The sequence below is a fragment of the Castanea sativa genome, chromosome 2 (assembly GCF_040712315.1).
Source record: "Castanea sativa cultivar Marrone di Chiusa Pesio chromosome 2, ASM4071231v1".
Classification (NCBI taxonomy): domain Eukaryota; kingdom Viridiplantae; phylum Streptophyta; class Magnoliopsida; order Fagales; family Fagaceae; genus Castanea; species Castanea sativa.
The window spans coordinates 10135629-10160472 of NC_134014.1; the positions used below are offsets into that span (position 1 = coordinate 10135629).

The following is a 24844-nucleotide window of genomic DNA, read 5'->3' on the forward strand; positions in this document are numbered from 1 at the left end:
AAGCTTTTACCAAGTTTGTTCAAAAGCTTACACTTTCTGTGGATTCCAAATAGAATGGACGTTATTAATTCAAATCCTATTGTATCATTAAAAAAAAGTTTTAAACTTTCTAATTTGAATAGCCAGCTTCAGTGAGTAATGTCTTTGAACAATGGTGTCAAATGGGTGGGTTTAGGGTGGGTATTATTGGGTTGGATATATAAAACTCATTTACCCATTAAAACCCATTTAACTAATTACTTTTTACCCAAATCCAACCCAACCCAACTCAATTATTATGGGTAATCCCCAACTTAACCAATTACCCAATTATTAGAATTACCAAAATGCCATTAATGTGAAAATGACCAAAAATTAAAGTGTTATGTCATGCCTAGTTTTGGTTCAATTAAACAGTGGCACGTGTAATTATCTATTCCATGTCATTAACTAAACTTAAAATAAATCTTTAAAAATATTTTTCTTTTGCAATAATTTTGATTTTCTGGGTATTCGAAATTTGCCCAAGAAAATCAAGATTTTCTTTCCAAATAAATACTAAAAATTGAAAAATCAAAACAAAAATCCAAATGAATCCAAGCACATGGAAACAAACAAGAACAGAAATAAAGAAAAGAACTCAGATAGAAATTTCTTTCCACCATTTTTTCTCAGTATCCAAACCAAAATCCACCAGTTTTCCAACCATGAAAATCGAGCCCAACTATAAAAACCCGTCCAAGAAAGCACCATGAAAAACCCAGCCATGAAAACGAAGACCTAATCAACCCTTTAGACCCAAATTGAACCATGACAGGTCAGCAAATAAAAATCAACAATCCAAGCACACAAACCGATCTCCAGCCTCAGCAGCACCAATATCAATTTGACTCGAGGAAATCGTCATTAGTGGCCTCTGACAGATTATTGGCCATGAGGTGGAACAACCTGAGTCGAACTCGGCCTAGTCGTGGTGAGTCGCATTGACAAGTTACGAGTTTCAAAGAGCATCTACATCCAAATAACAGAGAGAGAGAGAGAGAGAGAGAGTTTTGCTTTTCTTTGCCCGAATTTAGAGAGAGAAAGAGAGAGAGCAAGCGAGAGAGAGAGAGAGAGAGAGAGAGAGAGAGAGAGAGAGAGAGAGAGAGAGAGAAGTGTCTGGAGGCAAAGAAAATGAAGGAAAATGAAACTGAAACACTGAAAAGTCTTGAGGGTTTTTTTTTTTATGGGAAGGGCTGATTGAATTTGGATATATTGTTTTTGGATTAAATAGGCTCAATGGGTTTTTAGTTAAAACCCAATAATCACTTGGTCTAATTGAGTTGATGCCCATTTAACCCAACTAATAATTGGGTGGGTTTGGGTTCAATTAAAGTGGGTCAGTTTGGGTGGGAAAATGAGTTTAGGCTTACTTTGCCACCCTTACTTTGAAACCATAATGAATTATAACCTAAAACTATATGCATGCACGCATGCACAGGGCGAGCTTGAAATGTGCCATATATATAGGCGGAGCCACATTGGAGCCATGGCCTCCCCTAAATTTTCACTAATAGTAGTAACAAAACCATATTTGATCTTTAAAATTACTTGCCGGCCCCCCCTAATATTTTGAGAAAAAATTCAAAACAGATTATTCCCTTTCAAAATTCCATTTGGTCTCTTTCAAATTTTAAAATTTGGTTCAGAAAAATCTAAAAAATAAATAACACCCGCCCATTCCTTGGTGACAAAGCCTCTCCAAATTCCATTTATATTAAAAATAAACAAAACCTACATGTTTAGGACTCTATTCAATGTATTAGGATTCCTCCAAATACAGGAAAAAAAAATCTTTATAGCTATAGCTAATAGTTGTGAGAAATGATATGTACACAACATTTTCACAAAAAATCTTATGTGGCTAGTTATTACAGATTGTTATTGGTGGAGTAGAAAAGTAATTTTAGAGGTAGGTTCAAATTAGAACCAATAACAACTAACCGCCTATGATTTGTTGTGAAAATGTTGTGGACGTAGCATCTCTCAATAATTGTTGTTTACTCAAAAACAAAAACTGAAAATAAATTTAAAAAGTGTAAAAACTGACCCTCTAAATTTCTTCAGATTTCATTTCAGTCCTCTAACTTTGATTTCGTTCATTTCAGTCCTGTAACTTTCAAGTTTATTCAATTATTGCGGTTAATTTTTCTTCAAATTTTTTAAATTAAAAACAACTAATGATTGAAAAATATTTTTCTAACATTTTTTTATAAAAAATTTTAATAAAAGTTGACTAGAAAAGCCTTAATTGAATAAATTTGAAACTTAGAAGACTAAAATGAACGAAAGTAAAGTTAGAGGACTAAAATAAAATCAGAAGAAACTTAGAAGGTAAGATTTGCATTTTAGCCATTTAAAAACAAAAAACAAAAAATAAATCCTCTTTACGGCGCAGTTGCTGCTTGGCTTCAAACCCCGATTCATTGTGTGAACCTCATGTTATCCTCTCAGCTCTAGTCAAATGGAAACCCACAGCGAAGATGGCTGGCAACTCTAGCCTCAACCCAACTCTAGCGGTATCTTTCTTTCTTTCTCCCTCTCTCTCTTCTATGACTGTGCTGCCAGTGGGTATGTTTAGAGTCTTTAGATCTAGTGATATTATCTAAGTTTACTAACTTCTAGTATTAAGTTTTAGGGCAAATTACAAATTACCCGCATGTAATTTGGCCAAAATTTAAGTTGTTTACCTATAGTTTAAAATTTGACACTTTGCCCACTTCAGATTTGCTCTTTAGGGGTCCGTTACCCACCTATGAACTTTCTCCGTTACAAACTTAAAAAACATAACAAAATTTTAAAAAATAAGATCAAAAGGTGGCTTTTTAATAATTTAGAAACTTGCTCAAGATCTTTAGAACACAAAAATTATCCAACTGAGCTCTTGCTAACACTCTCCACAAACGATTATACATATCTAAAACCCACTAATCTTGCATACAAATTAGAACAAAAACACAACGAAATTAGCCAAACACAAAGAATAATCACAAATGAGAGATAATAAATGGAAAATTGGATGAAATTAGTGAAGAACAATGAAACCTAAAACATGAAACCCCAACCCCACCTCTCTGTTCTTTGCTCCAATCTTTTCTATCAACAAAACAACAAACCCACTACAAAATTCCCAGTACTGTCCATTTTTTCTGTCAACAAACCCACTTGAAAAATCCAAGCTTTTTACATCATCTAGTCAAACGAAAAGAAAAATATAAAGTGAAAGTGAGTTCTAAATTTACTTAGCAGACATCAATAGCATTGTGAACTGAACAGCATTTATGGATGGCTTGGTTTTTGGCTGGTTAATTAATGGGTTCTTCACAGCTAGTGAATGTGAAGAATATTGAACTATATATTTCTTGTTTGGTGGTGGGTGAGGGGTCTTGTGAGTTGTAAATGTGATGGGTATGGGTATCCCTATATCTTTGAACCCTCTATGTTTCTCTGTCCCAAAAACAGATGAAGAAAGATGAAATATTTTTGAAGATTTGAGCTACAATGTTGTGAACAGAACAATATCAGATTTTTTTATTTTATATATATATATATTGGAGAAACACACACACACACACCAGTGGTGGAGTTAGGATTTTAGTCAGAGGGAGCAAAATGAAAAGACGATATTAAAAGTGAAATTTATCTAAAAAAACATTAATCAACAATAATAACAAAATACATAAACAATTGTAAGCAAATATGAATATTTCATATTATTAAAATAAATAAACAAAAACAACCAATTCATAGCTGCTAAAAAATTTACAAACTGATGGAATAAAAATATGATTAGTGTTACTTAAAAAATATAATGAATAAATGTTTGAAATTATTTTTTGTGATTGGTGACATGCCAATTTGTAAGACATAAGTAGTAAAATTTGTAATATTTTTAGCATCATTCAAAGATAAAATGCTTTGAAAAGTATCATAAATAGTAAAAATTTTGTAAATAATAATATAAAAAAATAGTGAAATAGGTGGCTTGGTCACTTTCAAGTTTCAACAAGTAGAAGTCTTTTTTTTTTCTTTTTTCTTTTTTCCTCCATGTGACTACTAATTCAAAAAAAAAAAATTAGGAGTCAGGGGGGGCAGGTGCCCCCCCTCGCCCCCCTCTGGCTCCGCCAGTGACACACACACACACATACATAGGGGAAGAGGTATGATATAAGGGAATACATTCACACGCCAACACCAAAACTGCATGCGGCAGTTAGTGTCACAGAACAAGTAATAAACCCCTTCTCAATATCACACATTACCGATGTGGGATGACTCAACAACACTGAGTAACTTTTTTTTTTTTTTTTGAGAAACACACACACACTATAGATATTGTTTTCTTAAAATTTGATCTTGGATTACAACTACTAATATCTCCATTAATCGACTTGTTGAACATTTCAAATTTGAACCATATTAAAATAGAAGGTAGGATTAAAAACAATCCAAGTCTAAAAATCAATTATTAATGATTTCAATAGCACAAAAGAAGATAAGGTAACTTTGTTGAGTGAAAGTTAATTTATGAAATAAAACACTGATTTTACTTTTTAGTCATGAATTTTTTTTTTTTTCAACCTAAGAACTTTATTATAATTAGCTTGGCCCCCCTAAGAGAAATCCATGGCTCCGCCACCGGCTATCTCAAGCTACTGTGTATGCATCACAAAATCATGAAGAAGACACTTGCAAGGAGGTAATTCAATAGGAAACTCCACACTGACTATACTAATTCGAAGCTGATGGGATCATAATGTTTTTGATATGTTCCCTTGATTTTGGCCTCCCTTATAAACTCAACAAAGGCAATTCATGGATGCTGAAATCTCTTCCTTAAAAGGCCAATCACACTTGGGTTATGACCAAAATACCACCTGGTAAACATCCCATTGGGTGTAAGTGGGTCTACAAAATCAAGCTTATAGTAGTTAGTTCAATTGAAAGGTACATAAGAGTAGGTGGGTGGCCAAAGGATATACCCAAATAGGGCCTAGATTATTGTGAGATATTCTCACCAGTTGTTAAATTTTGTTACTATTTGAACAATTCTTGCATTGGTAGCTATACAAGGGTAGCATCTCACACAGTTAGATGTGAATAACGCATTTTTGCCTGGGTACTTGGATGGAGAAGTCTATATGCTTTCTCGTCCTGAATTTGGTAGCAAAGGGAGCCTAATAGGATTTGAATAGGGTAGAATTGGTTATTATTAGACTTATACCGTAAGGGAGAACCTACTTGTTCCATCAATTGGTGGTAACCAAATCATGTATGGGACCTGAAAGTTACTAATGTTACTGATAGAATTTGAGTCCATCTTTTTCTTTATTTTTTAACAAATTGTTACTGATAGGATTTGAATCCATATATTTCTCCCTTTTTTAACAAATTGTTACTGATAGGATTTGAATCCATCTTTTTCTCTCTCTTTTTTAACAAATTGTTACTAATAGGATTTGAATCCATCTTTTTCGCTTTTTTTAACAGATTACTACTAATAGGATTTGAATCTAGAATATAAATGTCCTTTATGAAATTATGTATTTTTTATATATGATGCAAGGGCTGATTTAGTTTTTAGAGTTGGTTCTTACAAAGTCCACATTAGCATCAATAAATCATAAGTTCACAACTCAAATTAATAATACAGAATTAGTTTTACCTTTTCAAATCACCCCCCATTCAACAGTCACCTAACCATGCAAAGACAATGTCCATGTTATTCTAAATATAAACAATAGCATCAGCATCAATCTAACTTATCTACAATCGTATTATTCTAGCTAGAATAATACGATTGTAGATAAGTTAGATAGCCATGTGGAATTATTCTAAATATAAACAATAATGTTACTTAGCCATGTGGAATTTTGCTAAATATAACTATCTAGAGATTATATATAAATACAAACAATATTAGCATAAAAAAAACAAAAAAAAAAAACATATCTACCACTAGCTAGCAAAAATAGCCTACCAAAAAAAAAAAAAAAAAAAAAACGATGGCACTAACTGCTACTAGCACAGCCACCATCACCACTTTACTAATCTCCCTCTTCTTCCTCCCCAAGATTTATTCTTCTGAATTCACCATAGACCATCACCATATTGCAAAAGCAGACGTGGATCTTTTGGAATTTCCTCTAAATTTAGAATTCTTTGAAGCTGAATTCTTTTTGTATGGCGCTTTGGGTTATGGCTTAGATAAAGTTGCTCCAAATTTAACCAAGGGAGGTCCAACACCCCTTGGCGCTAAAAAGGCAAATTTAGATCATTTTACCCAAGATGTTATCCTGCAATTTGCTTACCAAGAAGTTGGACACTTGAGGTTTCTCTTTTAAAATCATTATTCAATTTCTTTTGGGCTTTTTTGTTTGGGTTTAGTGGCTAATGGGTTCCAATTAGTTTGATTGATAAATATTTTTTGCCTTAAATAAGGGATTTGAGTTTGAATACCACTTATATTGAATAGAAACACATTGATGTCTTAACACAATAATAAACAAGTATCATAATTATCATAATGTAGATACTATAGATTTTAAATCCTATCATAGCTATAAATTTTAAAAAAAAATTATCATGGTACTTTTTTGATAATCAAAATTATCATGGTACTAACTATTAAGTTCTTGATGCAGGGCCATTCAAAAAGTCGTTAAAGGATTTCCAAGACCATTATTAGACTTAAGTAAAGAATCATTTGCAAAAACAGTTGATGCTGCAATAGGGAAAAAGTTGTCCCCACCTTTTGATCCTTATTACAGTGGAGTTCACTTCCTCCTTGCATCTTACCTTATTCCTTATGTTGGACTTACTGGCTATGTTGGAACAATTCCAAAACTCAAAGCCCCTAGTTCTAGAAGGGTAATCAAGATTTAAACTTGATCCATAGTAATGTTCTACAAAACAGACAGTATCAATAATCTATTGCTTCTATGCGCATGTGTGTGTATATATTTACATAGTTATATACTTTTTGTGGAATAAACTATTTTTTTATGCTAAGAAATGATAAAGCTTTTTTTTTTTTTTTAGAAAATAGTAATACTTATTTTTTAAACAGGCTTATAATATATTATATAACCAGAGTAACACAATAAAATGGTCTAACCTTTATAGTAATAGCTTAGGGTTATAAGGATTGAAACTCTAACACACATAACCAATGTGGGATAAACATCCATTTTTTTTTAGGAAACATTAATACTTATTAAAACACACAAACAGTAATAAAGCTTGACAAATGAAATTTGCAATTCTTTTAATGGTCCATAATCAAGTTATATTTCATATAACTCACCTAATAATTTTTTTATTATATTAAAATTAAAATCCTATCATTGAATTATATATGTTTTCTATATTTTTAACGTACAAGCCATATTTGGTATCAACTAGATATAATTTATTTTTTAATTAGCACTTTAGCAGTATCATTTTTTTCTAACTATTTTTAAAGTTAAAAAAAAATTAATTTTAAGCATTTCATAAATGAGATAATAATTAATCTTTGATTATCTTTATGTTTTGCATACATATAAGATAAAAGGAGACAATGTAATTCAAGTTATTTAATAGTGGATTTTTCAAGATTTACTTTTAATATATATAGTTATTGAGCAGTGTAAAGTTGATAAAAGTTATACCAAATTTAATGTAAACTCAAACCTTTTTATTATTTGAGAAGTAGATCAGTAGAGCACGGAAATAGGAGTACATTCACAACACTTACTTTAATATCATAATAAATTACTATTTGTCCAAAAATTATCAAACCATTATTCTAACAATGTCGACTTGTATATGTTCAGCTTGTTGCAGGCCTTTTAGGCGTGGAATCAGGCCAAGATGCTGTTATTCGAGCATACCTATACGAGCATGCAAAGGAGATAGTGTCGCCATATGGAATAACTGTGGGAGAGTTTACAAATCGCTTTTCAGAACTAAGAGATAGGCTTGGACATCAAGGTCGCAAAGATGAAGGCCTTGTGGTTCCTCTAGCTGAAGGTGCTGAGGGAAAGATCAATGGAAACGTGCTTGCTGGAGATGCAGACTCTGTTGCATTTGACAGGACCGCGGAAGAGATATTGAGGATTGTGTATGGCTCTGGTGATGAGAAAAAACCCGGTGGATTCTATCCAAAAGGAGGCAATGGTCGCATTGCCAGATCTCATCTACTTTAATTATATGCACACAACTTTATTACAAGAAAACAAGCTTCCGTGTTTTCTGGTTCATTGTTTAAGCTATGCGCCAGTTGCATTAATAATGAATAAAACATTTGTGAGTCTTTATTATTAAGTAATATATGTGTGACAAAATTGTCATTTTAAGCTTTTATCAAGTTTTTTCAAAAGCTTACACTTTCTATGGATTCCAAATAGAATGGACGTTATTAATTCAAATCCTATCATATCATTAAAAAAAAGTTTTAAACTTTATAATTTGAATAGCGAGCTTCAGCGAGTAATGTCTTTGAAACAAGGGTGTCAAATGAGTGGGTTTAGGGTGGGCATTATTGGATTGGGTATATAAAACTCATTTATCCATTAAAACTCATTTAACTAATTACTTCTTACCCAAATCCAACCCAACCCAACTCAATTATTATGGGTAATCCCCAACTTACCCAATTACCCAATTATTAAAATTACCAAAATGCCATCAATGTGAAAATGACCAAAAATTAAAGTGTTATGTCATGCCTAGTTTTGGTTCAATTAAACAGTGGCACGTGTAATTATCTATTCCATGTCATTAACTAAACTTAAAATAAATCTTTAAAAATATTTTTCTTTTACAATATTTTTGATTTTCTGGGTATTCAAAATTTGCCCAAGAAAATCAAGATTTTCTTTCCAAATAAAGACTAAAAATTGAAAAATCAAAAAAAAAAATCCAAATGAAGCCAAGCACATGGAAACAAACAAGAACAGAAATAAAGAAAAGAACTCAAATATAAATTTCTTTCCACCATTTTTTTCTCAGTATCCAAACGAAAATCCACCAGTTTTCCAACCATGAAAATCGAGCACAACTATGAAAACCCAGCCAAGAAAGCACCATGAAAAACCCAGCCATGAAAACGAAGACCTAATCAACCCTTTAAACCCAAATTGAACCATGACAGGTCAGCAAATAAAAATCAACAATCCAAGCACACAAACCGATCTCCAGCCTCAGCAGCACCAATATCAGTTTGACTCGAGGAAATCGTCATTAGTGGCCTCCAACGGATTATTAGCCATGAGGTGGAACAACCTGAGTCGAACTCGGCCTAGTCATGGTGAGTCGCGTTGACAAGTTACAAGTTTCAAAGAGCATCTACATCCAAATAACAGAGAGAGAGAGAGAGAGAGAGAGAGAGAGAGAGAGAGAGAGAGAGAGAGAGAGAGAGAGAGAGAGAGAGTTTTGCTTTTCTTTGCCCGAATTTAGAGAGAGAAAGAGAGAGAGCAAGCGAGAAAGAGAGAGAGAGAGAGAGAGAGAGAGAGAGAGAGAGAGAGAGAGAAGTGTTTGGAGGCAGAGAAAATGAAGGAAAATGAAACTGAAACACTGAAAAGTCTTGAGGGTTTTTTTTTTTTAATGGGAAGGGCCGATTGAATTTGGATATATTGTTTTTGGGTTAAATGGGCTCAATGGGTTTTTAGTTAAAACCCAATAATCACTTGGTCTAATTGAGTTGATGCTCATTTAACCCAACTAATAATTGGGTGGGTTTGGGTTCAATTAAAGTGGGTGGGTTTGGGTGGGAAAATGAGTTTAGGCTTACTTTGCCACCCTTACTTTGAAACCATAATGAATTATAACCTAAAACTATATGCATGCACGGATGCACAGGGCGAGCTTGAAATGTGCCATATATATAGGTGGAGCCACATTGGAGCCATGGCCTCCCCTAAATTTCCACTAATAGTAGTAACAAAACCATATTTGATCTTCAAAATTACTTGCCGGCCCCCCTAATATTTTGAGAAAAAATTCAAAACAGATTATTCCCTTTCAAAATTCCATTTTGTCTCTTTCAAATTTTAAAATTTGGTTCGGAAAAATCTAAAAAATAAATAACACCCGCCCATTCCTTGGTGACAAAGCCTCTCCAAATTCCATTTATATTAAAAATAAACAAAACCTACATGTTTAGGACTCTATTCAATGTATTAGGATTCCTCCAAATACAGGAAAAAAAAATCCTTATAGCTATAGCTAATAGTTGTGAGAAATGATATGTACACAATATTTTTACAAAAAATCTTATGTGGCTAGTTATTACAGATTGTTATTGGTGGAGTAGAAAAGTAATTTTAGTGGTAGGTTCAAATTAGAACCAATAACAACTAACCGCCTATGATTTGTTGTGAAAATGTTATAGACGTAGTATCTCTCAATAATTGTTGTTTACTCAAAAACAAAAACTGAAAATAAATTTAAAAAGTGTAAAAACTGACCCTCTAAATTTCTTCAGATTTTATTTCAGTCCTCTAACTTTGATTTCGTTCATTTTAGTCATGTAACTTTCAAGTTTATTCAATTATTGCAGTTAATTTTTCTTCAAATTTTTTAAATTAAAAAAAACTAATGATTGAAAAATATTTTTCTAACATTTTTTTATAAAAAATTTTAATAAAAGTTGACTAGAAAAGCCTTAATTGAATAAATTTGAAACTTAGAAGACTAAAATGAACGAAAGTAAAGTTAGATGACTGAAATAAAATCAGAAGAAACTTAGAAGATAAGTTTCACATTTTAGCCATTTAAAAAAAAAAACAAAAAATAAATCCTCCTTATGGCGCAGTTGCTGCTTGGCTTAAAACCCCGATTCATTATGAGAATCTCATGTTATCCTCTCAGCTCTAGTCAAATGGAAACCCACAGCGAAGATGGCTGGGGACTCTAGCCTCAACCCAACTCTAGCAGTATCTTTCTTTCTTTCTCCCTCTCTCTCTTATATGACTGTGTTGCCAATGGGTATGTTTAGAGTCTTTAGATCTAGCGATATTATCTAAGTTTACTAACTTCTAGTATTAAGTTTTAGGGCAAATTACAAATTATTCACATGTGGTTTGGTCAAAATTTAAGTTGTTTACCTATAGTTTAGAATTTGACACTTTGCCCACTTCAGATTTGCTCTATTAGGGGTCTGTTACCCACCTATGAACTTTCTCCGTTACAAACTTAAAAAACATAACAAAATTTTAAAAAATAAGATCAAAAGGTGGCTTTTTAATAATTTAGAAACTTGCTCAAGAACTTTAGAACACAAAAATTATCCAACTGAGCTCTTGCTAACACTCTCCACAAACAATTATACATATCTAAAACCCACTAATCTTGCATACAAATTTGAACAAAAACACAACGAAATTAGCCAAACACAAAGAATAATCACAAATGAGAGATAATAAATGGAAAATTGGATGAAATTAGTGAAGAACAATGAAACCTAAAACATGAAACCCCAACCCCACCTCTCTGTTCTTTGCTCCAATCTTTTCTATCAACAAGACAACAAACCCACTACAAAATTCCCAGTACTGTCCATTTTTTCTGTCAACAAACCCACTTGAAAAATCCAAGCTTTTTACATCATCTAGTCAAACGAAAAGAAATATAAAAAGTGAAAGTGAGTTCTAAATTTACTTAGCAGACATCAATAGCATTGTGAACTGAACAGCATTTATGGATGGCTTGGTTTTGGCTGGTTAATGGGTTCTTCACAGCTAGTGAATGTGAAGAATATTGAACTATATATTTCTGGTTTGGTGGTGGGTGAGGGGTCTTGTGAGTTGTAAATGTGATGGGTATGGGTATCCCTATATCTTTGAACCCTCTATGTTTCTGTGTCCCAAAAACAGATAAAAGAAAGATGAAATATTTTTGAAGATTTGAGCTACAATGTTGTGAACAGAACAACATCAGATTTTTTTATTTTATATATATATATATACACACATTTTGGAGAAACACACACACACATATATAGGGAAATAGAGATGAGATAAGGGAATACATTCACACGCCAACACCAAAACTACATGCGGCAGTTAGTGTCACAGAGTAAGTAATAAACCCCTTCTCAATATCACACCTTACCGATGAGGGATGACTTAATAACACTGAGTATCTCTTCTTCTTTTTTGAGAAACACACACACACTATAGATATTGTTTTCTTAAAATTTGATCTTGGATTACAACTACTAATATCTCCATTAATCGACTTGTTGAACATTTCAAAGTTGAACCATATTAAAATAGAAGTTAGGATTAAAAACAATCCAAGTCTAAAAATCAATTATTAATGATTTCAATAGCATAAAAGAAGATAAGGTAACTTTGTTGAGTTAAAGTTAATTTATGAAATAAAACACTGATTTTACTTTTTAGTCATGATTTTTTTTTTTTCAACCTAAGAACTTTATTATAATTAGCTTGGCCCCCCTAAGAGAAATCCATGGCTCCGCCACCGGCTATCTCAAGCTACTGTGTATGCATCACAAAATCATGAAGAGGACACTTGCAAGGAGGTAATTCAATAGGAAACTCCACACTGACTACACTAATTCGAAGCTGATGGGATCATAATGTTTTTGACATGTTCCCTCGATTTTGGCCTCCCTTATAAACTCAACAAAGGCAATTCATGGATGCTGAAATCTCTTCCTTAAAAGGCCAATCACACTTGGGTTATGACCACAATACCACCTGGTAAACATCCCATTGGGTGTAAGTGGGTCTACAAAATCAAGCTTATAGTAGATAGTTCAATTGAAAGGTACATAAGCGTAGGTGGGTGGCCAAAGGATATACCCAAATAGGGCCTAGATTATTGTGAGATATTCTCACCAGTTGTTAAATTTCGTTACTATTTGAACAATTCTTGCATTGGTAGCTATACAAGGGTAGCATCTCACACAGTTAGATGTGAATAATGCATTTTTGCCTGGGTACTTGGATGAAGAAGTCTATATGCTTTCTCGTCCTGAATTTGGTAGCAAAGGGAGCCTAATAGGATTTGAATAGGGTAGAATTGGTTATTATTAGACTTATACCGTAAGGGAGAACCTACTTGTTCCATCAATTGGTGGTAACCAAATCATGTATGGGACCTGAAAGTTACTAATGTTACTGATAGGATTTGAATCCATCTTTTTCTTTATTTTTTAACAAATTGTTACTGATAGGATTTGAATCCATATATTTCTCTCTTTTTTAACAAATTGTTACTAATAGGATTTGAATCCATCTTTTTCTCTTATTTAACAGATTACTACTAATAGGATTTGAATCTAGAATATAAATGTCCTTTATGAAATTATGTATTTTTTATATATGATGCAAGGGCTGATTTAGCTTTTAGAGTTGGTTCTTACAAAGTCCACATGAGCATCAATAAATCGTAAGTTCACAACTCAAATTAATAATACAGAATTAGTTTTACCTTTTCAAATCACCCCCCATTCAACAGTCACCTAACCATGCAAAGACAATGTCCATGTTATTCTAAATATAAACAATAGCATCAGCATCAATCTAACTTATCTACAATCGTATTATTCTAGCTAGAATAATACGATTGTAGATAAGTTAGATAGCCATGTGGAATTATTCTAAATATAAACAATAATGTTACTTAGCCATGTGGAATTTTGCTAAATATAACTATCTAGAGATTATATATAAATACAAACAATATTAGCATAAAAAATAAAACAAAAACAAAAACAAAAACATATCTACCACTAGCTAGCAAAAATAGCCTACCAAAAAAAAAAAACGATGGCACTAACTGCTACTAGCACAGCCACCATCACCACTTTACTAATCTCCCTCTTCTTCCTCCCCAAGATTTATTCTTCTGAATTCACCATAGACCATCACCATATTGCAAAAGCAGACGTGGATCTTTTGGAATTTCCTCTAAATTTAGAATTCTTTGAAGCTGAATTCTTTTTGTATGGCGCTTTGGGTTATGGCTTAGATAAAGTTGCTCCAAATTTAACCAAGGGAGGCCCAACACCCCTTGGCGCTAAAAAGGCAAATTTAGATCATTTTACCCAAGATGTTATCCTGCAATTTGCTTACCAAGAAGTTGGACACTTGAGGTTTCTCTTTTAAAATCATTATTCAATTTCATTTGAGCTTTTTTGTTTGGGTTTAGCGGCTAATGGGTTCCAGTTAGTTTGATTGATAAATATTTTTGCCTTAAATAAGGGATTTGGGTTTGAATACCACCTACATTGAATAGGAACACATTGATGTCTTAACATAATGATAAACAAGTATCATAATTATCATAATGTAGATACTATAGATTTTAAATCCTATCATAGCTATAAATTTTTAAAAAAAATTTATCATGGTACTTTTTTGATAATCAAAATTATCATGGTACTAACTATTAAGTTCTTGATGCAGGGCCATTCAAAAAGTCGTTAAAGGATTTCCAAGACCATTATTAGACTTAAGTAAAGAATCATTTGCAAAAACAGTTGATGCTGCAATAGGGAAAAAGTTGTCCCCACCTTTTGATCCTTATTACAGTGGAGTTCACTTCCTCCTTGCATCTTACCTTATTCCTTATGTTGGACTTACTGGCTATGTTGGAACAATTCCAAAACTCAAAGCCCCTAGTTCTAGAAGGGTAGTCAAGATTTAAACTTGATCCATAGTAATGTTCTACAAAACAAACAGTATCAATAATCTATTGCTTCTATGCGCATGTGTGTGTATATATATACATAGTTATATACTACCTTTTTTTGTGGAATAAACTATTTTTTTATGCTAAGAAATGATAAAGCTTTTTTTTTTTTTTTAGAAAACAGTAATACTTATTTTTAAAAAGGCTTATAATATATTATATAACCAAAGTACCACAATAAAAAGGTCTAACATTTATAGTAATAGCCTAGGGTTATAAAGATTGAAACTCTAACACACACAACCAACGTGGGATAAACATCCTTTTTTTTTTAGGAAACATTAATACTTATTAGCACACACAAACAGTAATAAAGCTTGACAAATGAAATTTGTAATTCTTTTAATGGTCCATAATCAAGTTATATTTCATATAACTCACCCAATAATTTTTTTATTATATTAAAATTAAAATCCTATCATTGAATTATATATGTTTTCTATATTTTTAACGTACAAGCCATATTTGGTATCAACTAGATATAATTTATTTTTTAATTAGCAGTATCATTTTTTTCTAACTATTTTTAAAGTTTAAAAAAAATTTTGAATTTTAAGCATTTCATAAATGAGATAATAATTAATCTTTGATCATCTTTATGTTTTGCATATGTGAGGATACTTCCCCAATTAATCGGAATTGTCCGATTTGGGGAGCCAGTCCCTCACGGTTTTGTTCTCGTCCCCGAGTGCAGGCTTGACACCAAGTCCCACATCGGAAGCTTATAAACCATGAGTGGGAGGGAACTCTAACCGATGTGGGACTTGGTGTCAAGCCTGCGATTACAAGGCCAGCCCTTGGTCCGGGTGAAAATCCTGCCTGCACTCGGGGACGAGAACAAAACCGTGAGGGACTGGCTCCCCAAAGCGGACAATACCGATTAATTGGGGAAGTGACCTCACATTAAAAGGGCCTGTGGTACACTCATGGTCGCTCCAGAAGCTTATAAACCATGAGTGGGAGGGAACTCTAACCGATGTGGGACTTGGTGTCAAGCCTGCAATTACAAGGCCAGCTCTTGGTCCGGGTGAAAATCCTGCCTGCACTCGGGGACGAGAACAAAACCGTGAGGGACTGGCTCCCCAAAGCGGACAATACCGATTAATTGGGAAAGTGACCTCACAGCAGTGGCGGAGCCAGGATTTTAATTCAGAGGGGGCAAAATTAAAAGACAATATTTAAAGTGAAATAAATCTAACAAATATTGATCGATAATAATAACAAAATAAATAAAAAAATTATAAGAAAATAAATATATTTCATATCATTAAAATAAATAAACAAAAATAACAAATTCATAGTTACTATAAAATCTACAACAAAAAGTTTACAAACTGATGTGGTAAAAATGTGATTAGTGTTATTTAAACAATATAATGAATATATGTTTGTGATTATTTTTTGTGATTGGTGACACGTCAATTTGTGATATATAAATAGTAAGGGGATATGATTACAAGAAAAAAACAAAAGCTTACAAGAACAATAAAATAGGTGAAAATGGGATATGATTTGATGTTTGAGAAAACTTTTTTTTTTTTTTTACTTTCTTTTTCTTGTGTCAGAATCACTAAGTTTCAACAGATTGGGAGTCATTTTTTCCTTTCTTTTTCCTATGTCAGATTGTCAGTCTCTTAAGATTACAATTGCATATAGAAGGAAATTTGAGGTGGAGTCAGGGGGGGCAGGTGCCCCCCCTCGCCCCCCTCTGGCTCCGCCACTGCCTCACAGCATACATATAAGATAAAAGGAGACAATGAAATTCAAGTTATTTAATAGTGGATTTTTCAAGATTTACGTTTAATATATATAGTTATTGAGCTGTGTAAAGTTGATAAAAGTTACACCAAATTTAATGTAAACTCAAACCTTTTTATTATTTGAGAAGTAGATCAGTAGAGCACGGAAATAGGAGTACATTCACAACACTTACTTTAATATCATAATAAATTACTACTTGTCCAAAAATTATCAAACCATTATTCTAACAATGTTGACTTGTATATGTTCAGCTTGTTGCAGGCCTTTTAGGCGTGGAATCAGGCCAAGATGCTGTTATTCGAGCATACCTATACGAGCATGCAAAGGAGATAGTGTCGCCATATGGAATAACTGTGGGAGAGTTTACAAATCGCTTTTCAGAACTAAGAGATAGGCTTGGACATCAAGGTCACAAAGATGAAGGCCTTGTGGTTCCTCTAGCTGAAGGTGCTGAGGGAAAGATCAATGGAAACGTGCTTGCTGGAGATGCAGACTCTGTTGCATTTGACAGGACCGCAGAAGAGATATTGAGGATTGTGTATGGCTCTGGTGATGAGAAAAAACCCGGTGGATTCTATCCAAAAGGAGGCAATGGTCGCATTGCCAGATCTCATCTACTTTAATTATATGCACACAACTTTATTACAAGAAAACAAGCTTCCGTGTTTTCTGGTTCATTGTTTAAGCTATGTGCCAGTTACATTAATAATGAATAAAACATTTGTGAGTCTTTATTATTAAGTACTATATATGTGTGACAAAATTGTCATTTTAAGCTTTTATCAAGTTTGTTTAAAAGCTTACACTTTCTGTGGATTCCAAATAGAATGGACGTTATTAGTTCAAATCCTATCATATCATTAAAAAAAAGGTTTTAAAGTTTCTAATTTGAATAGTGAGCTTCGGCAAATAATGTCTTTGAAACCATAATGATTTATAACCTACGAATATGTGCGTGCATGCATGCACAAGGTGAGCTTGAAAATGCCATATATATAGGCGGAGCCACGTTGGGGCCATGGCCTCCCCTAGCTTTTCAAAATTTCCACTAATAGTAATAACAAAACCATATTTGATCTTTAAAATTACTTCCCCCGCCCCCCCACCCCCTAATATTTTGAGAAAAAAAAATTCAAAACAGACGTACTATTCCCTTTCAAAAAAGAAATAACACCCGCCCATTCCTTGGTGACAAAGCCTCTCCAAATTCCATATATATTAAAAACAAAAAACAAAAAACCTAAATGTTTAGGACTCTATTCAAAGTATTAGGATTCCTCCAAATACGGGAAAAAATCCTTATAGCTATAGCTAATAGTTGTGAGAAATGATATGAATATAACATTTTCACAACAAATTTTATATGGCTAATTGTTACAGGTTGTTATTGGTGAGGTAGAAAAGTAATTTTAGTAGTAGGTTCAAATTAAAACTAATAACAACTAACCACCTATAATTTGTTGTGAAAATATTGTAGACGTAGCACCTCTCAATAATTGTTGTTTACTCAAGAACAAAAACTGAAAATAAATTTAAAAATGGTAAAATGCAAAACTAACCCTCTAAATTTCTTCAAATTTTAATTCAGTCTTCTAACTTTCAAGTTTATTCAATTAAGGCTTTTCCATCATCTTTTTATTATATATTGTAATTAATTTTTCAATTTTTAAAATTTTTCTTCAAATTTTTTAATTTAAAAAAATTCAACTAATGATTGAAAAATATTTTTCTGATTTTTTTTTAAATAAATAAAAGTTGACAAAAAAACCTTAATTGAATAAATTTGAAACATAGAAGACTAAAATGAACGAAAATAAAGTTAGAAGACTGAAATAAAATCTAAAAAAACTTAGAAGGCCAGTTTCATATTTTAACCGTTTAAAAAAAACAAAAAATAAATCCTCCTTACGGTGCCATTGTTGCTTGGCTTAAAACCCCGATTCATTGCATGAGCCTCATGTTATCCTCTTAGCTCTAGTCCAATTGAAACCCATAGCAAAGATTTTTTTTTATTGGATGATGTATTCCATTTTGATTTAATCCAATAAAACTCACTTACCTTTTTCTCAACAAAAAAAAAAAAAAAGCGGTAAATGGGTTACAACTAGTTTGCACCGAGCTTTTTTTCCACTGACTTGTTTTTTGGTTAGGTTTAACACATTTGAGCTTTTTATATTTTTATGAAGCACTGAAGTAAGTTCATTGCATTTGCACAAAAAAAGTTATTATATTTTATTTATATTCCAAATTTCAAATTTGATCATATTGATTGGCTTATATTATTATATTCGAATACTAGCCTGTGTAAAATTTTTAAGACTATATAATTAGATTATAAAATTTTATTTAGATTTTATAATTGGTGTAGACATATTCATATATGAAGAAAAAAAAGTGTTCAAGATTTGAAGGTTATCACTTTCATATATTTCAAATGCTTAAATTTCAGATTTTGAAACTCCTAGAAAAGAGTTAAAGTTGTGAACCTAAAGAAATAGATATTGTTTTCTTAAAATGTGATCTTGGATTACAACTACTAATATCTCCATTAATCGACTTGTTGAATATTTCAAAGTTGAACCATATTAAAATAGAAGTTAGGATTAAAAACAATCCAATTCTAAAAATCAATTATTAATGATTTCAGTAGCATAAAAGAATGTAAGGTAACTTTGTTGAGTTAAAGTTAATTTATGAAATAAAACACTAATTTTACTTTTTAGTCATGAATTTTTTTTTTCAACCTAATAACTTTATTATAATTAGCCTAGCCCCCTAAGAAAAATTCATGGCTCCGCCACCGACTATCTCAAGCTACTGTGTATGCATCACAAAATCATGAAGAGGACACTTGCAAGGAGGTAATTCAATAGGAAACTCCACATTGACTACACTAATTCGAAGCTGATGGGTCATAAAGTTTTTGACACGTTCCCTTGATTTTGGCCTCCCTTATAAACTCAACAAAGGCAATCCATGGATGCTGAAACCTCTTCCTTAAAAGGCCAATCACACTTGGGTTATGACCAAAATACCACCTGTTAAACATCTCATTGGGTGTAAGTGGATCTACAAAATCAAGATTAAAGTAGATAGTTCAATTGAAAGGTACATAAGAGTAGGTGGGTGGCCAAAGGATATACCCAATCCAAATTGAGGGCCTAGATTATTGTGAGATATTCTCACCAGTTGTTAAATTTTGTTACTATTTGAACAATTCTTGCATTGGTAGCTATACAAGGGTAGCATCTCACACAGTTAGATGCGAATAATGCATTTTTTCCTGGGAACTTGGATGAAGAGGTCTATATGCTTCCTCCTGAATTTGGTAGCAAAGGGAGTCTAATCTAGTGTGCACTTACAAAATCCCTATATGGACTTAAGAAGGTTAGTAGACAGTGGTTTTCAAAACTGTCTACTAGCACTACCATACTTAGTCAAGGGTTCATTCATTCCAGGGAAGATTACTCTATCATTACCAAAGTTTAGGGAGTTTCAATCATCCTCATTTTAGTATATGTTGATGATATTTTTGACTGCCAGCAACAATGTAGCAACATTGAATGCTTTCAAACAATTCCTAAATGATAAGTTTAAGCTCAAAGATCTTGGTCCTTTGAAATACTTTCTAGGAATGGAGGTAGCAAGCATATTTCTCTATGTCAAAGAAAATACACCTTAGAACTCTTATTATCTTAAACAAGTTTATTGGGTAGCAAACTAGTTCATGCACCCATGGGGCAACACTTAACTCTTACTACTTCTAGAGGACCTCTTCTAGCTGACCCTTCCTTATACAGAAGGTTTGAGGCGAAATTCCTCTATTTTACGTTAACAAGACCCGACATTAGCTATAGTATTCACAAACTAAGTCATTTCATGTCTTGTCCAACCAAAGGTTCCTCATTCGCAATATGCTTATAGAGGTCTCAAGTATCCAAAGAGCACTCTAGGACAAGGCTTTGTTTTTATCAGAAAATTCAAGTTTACAGCTTCAGTCATATTGTGATGCTGATTGAGGAAGTTGTCCATAGACAAAAAGATCCATTTCAAGTTTTTGCATATTTTTGGGAGATTCTTTGATATCCTGGAAGTGCAAGAAACAACAGGTGGTGTCTCAATCTTCCGCTAAATCAAGGTATCGATCTATGACCATTGTCGTAACTCATAAGTGATGGTTGATTGCTCTTCTAAGGTTTTCACAATCAAACACACAAAGCCTGCCTCTCTCAATTGTTATAGCAATACAACTCTTCATATTGATGCCAATCCAATCTTTCACGAGAGAAAGAAGCATATTGAATCTGATGATGCGGAAGCCTAAAAAAAGTACACAAGATGCTCTCTTTGACAAAACAGAAACTAAAATGTTAGTTTCTACTAGTAAACCTCGAATCCAAAAAGGGTTCCTTAAATCCACAAGATGATAGATCTAGAATTCACCAGAGAAAAACTTTGAATTTTTATTAATCAAAAAAATTGAATTTCCCTAAAGGCTACAATGGGTTTAAATAGTAAAAGAAAACTTATGGCTAGGAGGAAAACGTCAGGTCCCTAAAGGTTAATTTGACAAAACAACATTAAAAGAACTTAAAATTAAGGAAACAATAACTCTAGTCCTTAAATTCTGAAAATTACATAAATTATCAAAAATGACAAATTACAAAAATTAATTTATAGACGATGTCCCACATTAGATCCTTGAGCTTGAAAAAAAAAAAAAAAAACTCGCCATCAAGTTGATATTTGAGATCTGAAATCTTTTGTTCCAAATATAAAAAAAAATACTTCAAATGCTTTAGTAACTTGATTCGATTTTGAAACTTACATCCTTCATATAGTGTAGCGAAAAATTTCTTCTCAGTTGCCTTCAATTTATTTGCCACATCAATTAACAAAGGATTGACAATAAAATTAAAATTTTATACTATAAGACAATCAACAGATTGTGTAGTCATCATTTTCAGCAAATCCACTGGAACCTGGGACTGTGGGTCATGAACTCATTCTCATATTTGACCTAAACTGGATCTTCCATAATATTCTCAATAGTTGCCATCTCTTCATTTTCACTATTATCCACAATCAACTCAATCTTCTTTTCTTTGACCTCAACATCAAAATTTTGAAAAGTGGTATCTTCGAGCTTCAATTCAACAAATTGTTGCAAGTCTTGATCTTTTTCAACCACTTTATAATTTTCTTTAGAAATTGACTACATCTTGTCAACTCTCAAACCCTTTTCTTTTCTTGACACATGGATTTGGATGTTATCATTTTGGTTTTGTGGTTTGCCTTTCATGTTTTGAACATATTCCTCTTCATATGAATATATAGATCTATAATTAACACTTTTATAAGCTAGTATATCATAATAATCAGGCGAAAACCATAAATCAACTGACGCATTTTTCATTCTTTGCCAAGAGCAAATTGGATGCTTACCTCAACACTTTCTATTGATTTGAATGTCTTCCCACCATTCCTACTTCACCGTCCAATTTATTAAACATAAATTGTTTTTTTTTTTTTTTCATCACAAATCTTCCAAAAATTAAAATATTTTTCCAAATCAAGAAGCAATTAATAAAATCCAACTTATGCATCTCCATCAAAGAATGGAATTTTCTTGTATATAAGAGTGCATTTTGAATATATTGATTAGTGTTATTGTGAGATGATTTCCTAACAAGAAGAATCATTCGCCAAATTTCACGCATATCTTGATGTCCCTCTTCACAAAACTATTGAATCTTTTCACGAAATTGGTAGAACTCAGCCCTAGTGGGGACTATGTCTTCAACTTCATTATCATCATTGTGATGGCTACCATCATGCCGGTTAGCCATCATACTAGGGTAATTCAAGACTCTGATACCAACTAATGTCACAGAAGTCTGAAGAAAGCACACACGATACTCTCTTTGATGGAAAAAAAAAATTAAACTATTAGTTTCTGGTAGTAAACCTCGAATCCACGAGGGGTATATTTAATCCACAAAGTGACAAGTTTGGAATCCACTAGAAAAATAATAGAAAAAACTCTAAATTTTTATTAATCTAAAAAACTGAATTACACTAGAGACTACAATGAATTTAAATAGTAAAAGAAAACTTAAGAGCGCTAGAAAACGTCCAAACCCTAATTTGACTAAACAACATTAGAGGCACCTAAAATTAAGGAAATAATAACTCTAATCCTAAAATTATGAAAATTACATAAACTGCCAAAAATAAAAAATAAAATTACAAAAAATTAATTTGTAAATTTTGTGCTAACTCTTAATTGGGCTGTCATTTTGTCACATCCCAACTAAACTCCAACTTGTGGATCTATTTACTAAACCTCTAGGAAAGGTTAAGTTCTTCAATCTCCTTTCCAAAATGGACATTCATAATGATAGGAGTATTTTCAACCATAGCCCAAACACATCACACATAGGCACTGACTACACCCACGGGTCCGTCAATCCCCCATTAGCTGATGGAGAACCCAAAGGCAACAAAAAGAGACGGGCCTGCATAGGACACAAGGAAGCCGGCGGTACCCATAGACTCATCAGCTTCCTCGTGAGTTGATGGGGTAAGGGAGACAGCAATAACAAGCGATGGGTCCATAGTAACGATAACCCGACGGACGCCCCTTTAAGCGGACAGAGTCCTCCTAGGCATGTTGAGACCAACGAGGTAAAGAAGCCGATGGGTCCAACGTGTCTAAACTTGACCCCCACGAATGCCTATATAAGGAAACATTTTGCCTGACAAACAGAGTAAAACCCATTACCCGCTCATATCTCTCTCTTATGGAAAGGAACCCTAAAATCATGGAAACCCTAAATGACAGATCTTCCCCATAAGGGAAGATCCCTACTTTGCAAGGATCTTGATTCACCACTCACCACTATATAAGCACTTGACTCCCACCTTTCTGAGGTACGCATAATTCCCCAGGTTTGGCACTTTAGAGTTGTAGAAATTCTCTCTCTAACTTAACATTCAGAGGGTCTCTAGCCGGTACCACACCAATACTCTTTGTAAGGTCTTCTCTGTGTTTGTGTTTTGCAAGTTTCGTCAAAGAGCACATAAGGACTGTTCGGCTCACTAATGATTTTTGCATCATCACATAATATATATGCTCCGGGGAGTATCAAGATATACAAAGATTGAAGAGTGAACTAGCAAGTACAAAATGGAGTTGCAAGGCATAATCAAGATGAAGTTTCTACAAGAATGACATGTCATTTTCCTCTATTGTAAATATAAAATACAAGTCGTAGCTGCAACATTTATTCAATTATTTAGTGATAGGAGAAATAGATGATAGGTGGCTTCATCTCATTGGTTAGTTTTGTTAATCAATTAGGGAATTTGTTAGTCTTTTTTACTTTCCCCCCAAAAAAATCTTGTAAAAGCTTTTTGGTTTATTGCACACTGGGTCCTTGGGTAGGAGTCACTACTAATCATTGGTTTTGTATTAGGTGTGATTAGTCACCTATTTTTCTAATTTTATTTTTAGTTACCTAATTAACTAAAAACCAATTCAAGGGTAATTAAGGGCCTATTTGGTAGGAGGATTTTTGTTTTTGTTTTCAAAACTGTAAAAAAACAAATTTCAAAAAATTAAAATTGAAACTAATTTTCAGATAATAATTTTTTTATTATAGGTGTTTGGCTCCTACTTTTAAGAATAATTTTCAAAATGCTAAAAAAAACTATTATATATATTTTTTTTTTTTTGGGAGACCATTTCTATTTTTGAGATTTTTTTTTTAAAAAAATTACAAAAAGTAATGTGTGAAATTTGTAAGTGCCTGATTGGTAGGAGGATTTTTGCTTTTGTTTTCAAAACAATATAAAAACAATTTTCAAAAAAGTGAACTTGAAACTAGTTTTTAGATAATAATTTTTATATTTTACGTTTTTGGCTCCCACTTTTAAGAACAATTTTCAAAATACTAAAAACAAAAAATAATTTTTTGAGAGACCATTTATATTTTTGAAATTTAAAAAATATATTTACAAAAAGTAACGTGTAGAATCTGTAATTTTTTTTTTTTTTTTTTTTGATAATGATAAGGCAATAGAGCTCATCATATACTCTCTTTTTTTAATGATAAGTTCAAATTTGAAGGGTGTGAATTTTTTTGTGATAAAAATAAGCTCCTTAATTAAGAGATAAAAGAGTTATGTGGGGTCTATTGTTTTCAATTTATTTACAACTATGTCATTAAAAATACTTTTTGTATCCTGAAAACACCCCCTTAACCATTTTCAAAATCTTGTTCTAAACTAGGAAAATAGGATAGTGTTTTTTGAAAACTGAATTGAGAAAATATTAGCCAAACAATAAATTCAAGTG

The 24844-nt window shown here is 32.6% G+C and overlaps 2 protein-coding genes across 2 annotated transcripts; both read left to right on the forward strand.

Annotated features, from left to right (window-relative positions):
* Positions 1-6023: 6023 nt before the first annotated feature.
* LOC142623366 (ferritin-like catalase Nec2) lies at positions 6024-8207 on the forward strand. The gene is made up of 3 exons (XM_075796764.1): positions 6024-6349; positions 6663-6888; positions 7836-8207. The coding sequence occupies exons 1-3, from the start codon at positions 6024-6026 to the stop codon at positions 8205-8207; spliced, it is 924 nt and encodes a 307-aa protein (XP_075652879.1).
* Positions 8208-13799: 5592 nt separating this feature from the next.
* LOC142623488 (ferritin-like catalase Nec2) lies at positions 13800-17108 on the forward strand. The gene is made up of 3 exons (XM_075796918.1): positions 13800-14125; positions 14439-14664; positions 16737-17108. The coding sequence occupies exons 1-3, from the start codon at positions 13800-13802 to the stop codon at positions 17106-17108; spliced, it is 924 nt and encodes a 307-aa protein (XP_075653033.1).
* The last annotated feature ends 7736 nt before the right edge of the window (positions 17109-24844 follow it).